Below are 6924 nucleotides of genomic sequence, written 5' to 3'. Positions count from 1 at the left end.
AAGCCTGGGTCAGAGGCGTCAGGTATGGGCGGCAGGTGGAGCAAACGATCAGAGGGAGATGCGGATCCCCTGCCCAGGCATGATTCCTGGGCCAGAGGCATCAGGCCTGGGCTGGGGGCAGAACCAGTGATGGGGGGAAATGAGGGTCCCCTGCCCAGGCCTGATGCCTCTGGCAGAGGCGTCAGGCCTGGGCAAGGGGCCGATCCTGCGATTGGAGATTGATGGGGTCAACACCTGAGGGCTCCCAGTATGTGAGAGGGGGCAGGCTGTGCTGAGGGACACTCCCCCTCACCCCCACCCAGTGCACGGATTTCGTGCACCGGGCCCCTAGTATAGTACATAATACCTATATTGGGGCAAGTTACTAAACCTCTTGTGGCCTTGGTTTACCAGCCTGTGAAATGGACCCAATAACTTACGGGTTTCTATCACTGATGTAAAGGAGATGGTCCAGAGACTGGGGCATAGGATACACTCACCACTGGCAGCTACTGTGATCACTGATGTTATTGACAGAGCATTTTCCTCTCCACAGTTCTAGGAATGTAAGCTGCTGGGTTTAAACTAGCTAACAAATTAACAACCAAAACTTTCCAAATGACAGAAAGCTAAAGTTGTACTATTACCAACCCCTGAACACAGGAACCTCTGGGCGTTCATATCTAAAGCAGAACATCAAGACACACGGGTGAGTCTCTTCCAGGGAGAACCCTAAGGTTTCCCCTTACAGCACATGTCTGAGTGAGGTGTGTGGGAGTTATGAATCTCCCTCTGTGTGAGGGCCCCTGAGACATGTGCCTGTGGAGAAGGGACCTGTGTCTGGGTGTCAGTATGGGGGCTGTGTGCCTGTGTGAGGGTATGTGCCTGTCAGGGTGTTGTATGCGAGGGGCGGGGGTGGCAAGAGGACTGAGTGACACTGTGTGAGTCTGTCTGAGAAGACATATGGCCCCTTTCTACCTTTTCTATCTATTTTTCTCACTATCTCCCCTCTGCCTTCCTTGGGTGTGTATTTTGTTCTTTCTTCTCCTCCACTCCCCTGGCCTGCTTATTCCTCTGTGTCTGCCTCTGCTAGCCCCTCAATCTTGCATTCAAACAACAACAACAACAGTGCTGGAGAGCAAACACGCGCCTTTCCTTTGAGAGACATGGCAGTGGAAATAACTGATACCTGGTTCAGAAGCTCAAAAGGAGCAGCAAGTCTAAACAGAAGACGCTTAATCTCAGAGGAAGTAGGGGAAAGGCATGGATAAAAGGAGCCGCCTTGATAAGAAAGATGTAGAGCAGAGAGATGAGCCGATTCACTTAGTGCTAGGCACCAGAGAGGGTGGCTGAGTTTCACTTGGTGGCCCTGAGCAACATCTTTGTTGTATCTGTGGCTTCTTGGGATGAGGTGAGCTCAACATTCAAATTAGAAGTACTGTGGAATGCCTTTAAGGATGATCTGGCTACCTTGGTGAACCTTTTCAGTGGCAGGTTGGTAAAACCGGCTAGAGAACCAGCAAAAATTATGACTGACTATACTCAATCACTTCAGGTCCCTTTCTCCTGAAGCTGTCAATCTCTGGCAGGCAGTGCCTTTTCCTACATATGCACAGTGCTCCCTTATCAACTTCTGCTGACTTGAACTGTCAAGAGACAATGTCTTTAACCACATTACCCTGGAGAAATTGTTCAGAAGGAAAATGGATCTGAATCAGTCTTCTTGGCGATCAATTGGAGACAAGATAGTGGTGATGACAAGGCTCCTTCAGAAACACCCTTGAGCACCCACCATGAACCAGCTTTTCTTCATGGAGTCCCTTCATCTGTTATATCATTTCATCTTTATATAATTAAGTATAGAACAACTTCATTTTGCAGATGAGGAAACAAAGTCTTAAGCCAAGTGACTTGCCCAAGGTGGTAGAGCTGACTTTAAAGCCTGCCCGCCTCCCACTGAAACACAGTTCAGTGAACACTTAAATTCCCATCAAAAAAACTTCAGAGGGTTTGAAGTCTGGCTTGTGCTTCCAGACCAAGTTGAGAGCAAGTCTTACAGAACGTGCCAGGACATGGCTGAAACTTGAAGACTTTGGGGATCTCAACTGTTCTTGTCACCAGTTTCCAATTTGTCTTAGGGAAAAAAAATCATAGAACTACTTGGTGCTTTGGTTTCCCCAAATTGAGAAATGGGAAAAGTATTATCTACTCACTTGAACTATTAAGAACACCATGACATATATGAAAGCTGTTTGGAAACAGAAGGGCTATGCAATCATGTGGTCTAAAACGCATATCATTTTTTAAGCTAATATTTTTCATTTAGAGTCATCAACTGCATTACAGTTACAGATCTAACTTCCATGCCAGTTCCTGGAGAAGGAAAGCAGAGGTGGGGAAAGCAGCGGCTTACCAGCAGTAGTCCAGCAGGTGTGGTGGCAGGACGGGGATGTACACGTGCTGCCAGAACATGGGGTAGAGCATGGCGGCAGACCCGTGGATGCAGGCTGTCAACTGCAAGAGAAGCAAATCAGAGGCTCAGAAATAGCAAAGTGAGACACTGTCCTATTGGAGTGGAGCAATAAAATTAAATACATACTTCTCAAAATATTTAAAATAAATTAACTCAATCACCCTAATTCAAATTTAATAAGAGCCTGCTTTTCAAAAACACAATCTATTTTTTCCCTGATTATGAAGCTAATGCACAATGACAGCAGAAAATTTAGAAAATGGAAGAAGGGATAAAAGGAAACAAAAGTCTTCACCATCTGAAAATAATTTAACATTTTGGGGTATTACATACATATGCACTTGTATTTCCTTATCTAATAAAATTAGGATTATTGTAACTACAGTGTTCATTTGTTCTTTTCCTTTTTTTTTTTTTTTTGCCAGTATGTTCTTTTTTCTTCAAGTCAACATTATTTGCTGGCATTTTCCCATATCTTTAAATACTCTTACAAAACATATCTTTTAACACCACTCAATAAATTCCCTATACTATATTTAATCACTCTTCTACCATTAAGTTATATAATCAGATCAGGTCAATAATTTTTATATCTGGTTCCTAGATGTAGAATTCAGAGACAAAAGTTATAAATATGTTAAGGCACTTAATAAATATAAAAATGTAAACATAGTAAATGCATTCACATAATAAATAGATGAAGGATGGAAGCTGTTTACACTTGCCCAGCCTTGTGCTACAGTGTCCCCTTATACCTCACCAGCACTAAGAATTGGACTCAAGCTAGCTTTAAACTGTATCTATCTTGATTTTTTTTTATTCCTCTGTTTTGAGAAATGACTGAGGCTGAACATCTTGTCATATATTTCTTGACTATATTTTTAGGTAAATTGTCTGTTTCCTATTCCTAGGCCACTTTTTCTAATGAGTACTAGTATTCTTAAAAATTGATTTGCAAGAAATGGTACATATGCAAAGGACACTAAATCCTTTGCAATGTTTTGGAAAAAAATAATACTTCATCCTTATTTAATTTTCTTTGAATTTTTTTGGGGTGAAGAGAAGGTTTAAGTTAATACATAGACAAATCTCTTCCTTCATGATGGTTTCCACTGCTTTTATACTAAGAAAGTCCCCCAAATCTTTCCTCCGCATTTAACTTTAATCCATCTGGAATGAATTTAGGTTTAAGGACTGAGGTGAGAATTTATTTTTTCCACATAGTTAATCAATTGCCCCAGCACTGTTAACTGACTAATCCTTCCTCTCCCTATTGTTTTGACATGCCCGTTTCATATTCCTTTTTTTCTAAAGAGCTAGACACATCATACAATCAGTACTTGATATAATTAAATTTTTGGAAACAAAGATATAATGGAATAAAATTGTTACAAGATTTAATACCGTGAAAGAAAGAAAACACCAACACCTTGGGAGAGACGGCTATGAAGTGACAAAAGTCAACAACACATGCTTCTCTCTGTCTTGTTTCTTTGGTTTCTGGGAAACCTGTTCCCATGAGGCCTTTGCTTCTTTTGGAAGCTATTAACTGGCCTTTGTTGACAGAAGGACATTTATGTGGCGAAAGAGTGACGTGGCAAAAGAGTGACGTGCCAAAGCCCGGTTAAAAGAATGCCAGAGGTTAGTGTAACACGAACAGCTTTAAATGGGATATTCTGCTGATGTTTCACAGTTGTGAGAGCTGTGTATTAAATCTGGGGCTGCTACTCCCCACCCCGCCCTTTCCCCACCCCTTTCCTCCAGAGTCCCAGTGGTTCTCCACCTTCCTCATGCCTCGACCCTTTAATACAGTTCCTCATGCTGTGGTGACCCCCAACCATAAAATTATTTTTGTTGCTACTTCATACCTGTAATTTTGCTCCTGTTATGAATCGTAAAGTAAATATCTGATATGCAGGGTGTATTTTCAGGGGTCTCGACCCACAGGTTGAGAACCGCTGCTCCAGACACTGTTCTTTAAACCAGGTACATGTCATGAACAGGAGCTGGTCCTGCAAGCTCTCTAGAGCTGTTCCCAGTGACACACCAAGGCTTGTAGGTTTAACCCAGCCTTCTCAACCCATTTTAATATGCTTCCATATAAAGGAAGCTGTCTGTCATATTATACATAACTAATCTCTTCAGCTTAAGAAGAGATGAGATTTTTTGCGGGTGTTGTAAGTGTAGAAAATGAACCAATTTTATTGTGATTTCACCCTGAAGTCAAGCTGGGGGGGTGACACTGGCCTTGGGACCCAGCTCTTTCTGCCCATCCTTTAGCTGCCAAAGTACTCTTACATAAAAAGTGCAGGTCCGGTCGTGTAACACCCTACTTGGAAGTTCTTGGGACACACCTGAAACAGGCATGTCTCCACCAGTTCCCAGTCTACATGTAGAGCAGCATCTCCAGCCATAGTCTCTCCTGCCTTCTCCAAGTTTATCCTTGGAATAAAGCTTTTGCAGATGTAGGAGGCATTATGTACTCCCTTTCCTTCTTTCTCTCTTTCCACCTGTCCTCTAAACTGGCCTGAATTTGTGCCCAGAGCAAACTCCTCCAAGTGCTACCTTCCTCACACGGCTCTCCTGGGCATACACCCCACTGTCAATGGGGCTCTAACTGCATGTGTGTCCTCTCATTGTAAAGTACAGAAAGCCTTGTCTGTCTTTCTTTTCCTCTCCATGGTCTCGATGGTACAACATATATGTAAGTGCCAGCTAATGCAATCTTTCTGAATAAATAAAAAATAGTTCTACTTAGAATAGTTCTCCCTATTCTTTTGACATGCCCCTGACTAAAGATAGTTCGCGGTTTGGCTTTTAATAGTATTGGACCAATATTTTCATGAATGTCACAGAGTGGGGTATATGACTCAAATTCCAAAACAATGCCAGTAAGCTTAGACACAAGATATGCCATTTCTTGGAAAATCAAGTTAATGAATTCATTCATCCATTCATTCCATAATATAACTCTACAACACATCAGAGAAATAAAAGCACTTTAAAACCTACAAGGTGCCACACAACTGTAAGTTATCATCACATAATTCATTTGGAGTTCTCTTTGAAAAAGTCATTCGATAGAATGTTCCTGGTTGAAACAGAACTTGATGACCAGCCTCTTTTTAGCTTAAATTGGTTTGTCTAAAGCCTATTTCAAGTGGTAAGAGGGCAGAGATCTTATCTTCATACAATGCTCTTTTCATGTCTCCTTAACCTCAAAAAGGAAAAACAAAACAAAAACAAGGCCCCTGCCAAGCTGGGTGCCAAGATTTTAAAATACCTTATCTCTCATGAAAAACAAACTTTTAAGGTATTTGATCATCATTTTCATTGGGGTTTTTCTAAGAGACAAGTCTCTGCAATTGGAATAAAATGCATTTACCCATCTGATTAAGAAAAAAAAAAGGGGGGGGGATTGTTGGGCTCTTTTACCAAATACTAAATAGCACAAACAATGTGTACTGTTACATAGGAAAAGTGGCCAAGTTGACCACAAGAAAAGTTTTACGATATATCTATGCTTAATCAGAAAGAACATATAAGTCTTGTAAATTATCATTAGCCACTTATTTGAAAAATAACTCTAAACCCAACCCTATTTTTAAAAATAAGGATCCTAAAGGCCTATGTTCATTTCTTACAGAATACAGAATTAAAAAGTAATGAAAGTATACAATTTAGATCGTAATCAACAAAGGGGTATTGTGAATATTTTAATTGAAGTGTAAGTTGAAGAAAATGATCCTATCAAACTCTCACTCAGTGGGAGAATAGAAAGATAGTATGTGTAAAATTTGCCCAAAGTCATTAGTCACAATGAATATTCATCAGAAGCCAATTATCAATCCCATTTAATGATACCCCAAAAGATTTTGCCCTGAAGCAGCTGAATAGTCTAAGACTCCAGACAAAACTAGACAAATTATACAGCCAATAGCCAGTCTAGCCAGGACACAGACTGAAAAGTAAACCACTAGTGGGTTTTTGGAGGCACTTTTAGCAAATTCTGTCCTCAATTAAAGATGCACAAGGTCACTTCTATCTTGGAGCTTTCTATACGGCTTCATTAACTTTCTTTGAGGCAAAGGAAGAAAAAGGGAGAAGGCAGTGGGGAAAGGACATGAATGAGGAGTGATCAATGACAAAAAAAAATCATAGACACGTTTTTGTTTGTTTGTTTAAGAGTTTAAGATATTTCTCAGAGATTATGCCTAGATTGTCACATTCTTAGATCCCAATGGTAGCTCTGAAATTTAACACAGAATAAAAGTAAGAATCACCCCTTTCCCCCACAAAACAACAACAAAAACCAAATCCCAACAGTCCATGTGCCAGGCTCCACGTTGGGAATTTAGAATCTTGCAAAGTATTATTTTAAAGGAGTGTGTGTGTGTGTGTGTTTACATACATACACCCTCATCACCACATTTCACAGATAAGGAAACAGTCTCAGAGGTGAAATAATCTGC

General features: G+C 40.9%; 1 protein-coding gene and 1 long non-coding RNA gene across 3 annotated transcripts in view; one reads left to right on the top strand and one right to left on the bottom strand.

The window, feature by feature from the left end:
- The window catches only part of LOC107183888, an 11317-nt gene extending 11177 nt beyond the window's left edge, over positions 1 to 140 (top strand). The window contains exon 3 of the long non-coding RNA XR_001514709.1: positions 4 to 140. This is a non-coding gene — a long non-coding RNA (uncharacterized LOC107183888). The remainder of the gene's footprint in view (positions 1 to 3) is intronic.
- The window catches only part of DENND1A (DENN/MADD domain containing 1A), a 446857-nt gene that overhangs the window by 207004 nt on the left and 232929 nt on the right, over positions 1 to 6924 (bottom strand). For both annotated transcript variants that reach the window (XM_015567102.1, XM_015567103.1), the window contains one exon: positions 2393 to 2493. In XM_015567102.1, coding sequence (XP_015422588.1) covers positions 2393 to 2493 — 101 coding nt within the window. The remainder of the gene's footprint in view (positions 1 to 2392; positions 2494 to 6924) is intronic.

Source organism: Myotis davidii, unplaced genomic scaffold, assembly GCF_000327345.1.
Source record: "Myotis davidii unplaced genomic scaffold, ASM32734v1 scaffold142, whole genome shotgun sequence".
NCBI classification, from domain to species: Eukaryota; Metazoa; Chordata; class Mammalia; order Chiroptera; family Vespertilionidae; genus Myotis; species Myotis davidii.
This window is presented reverse-complemented; position numbering and strand designations above follow the sequence as displayed.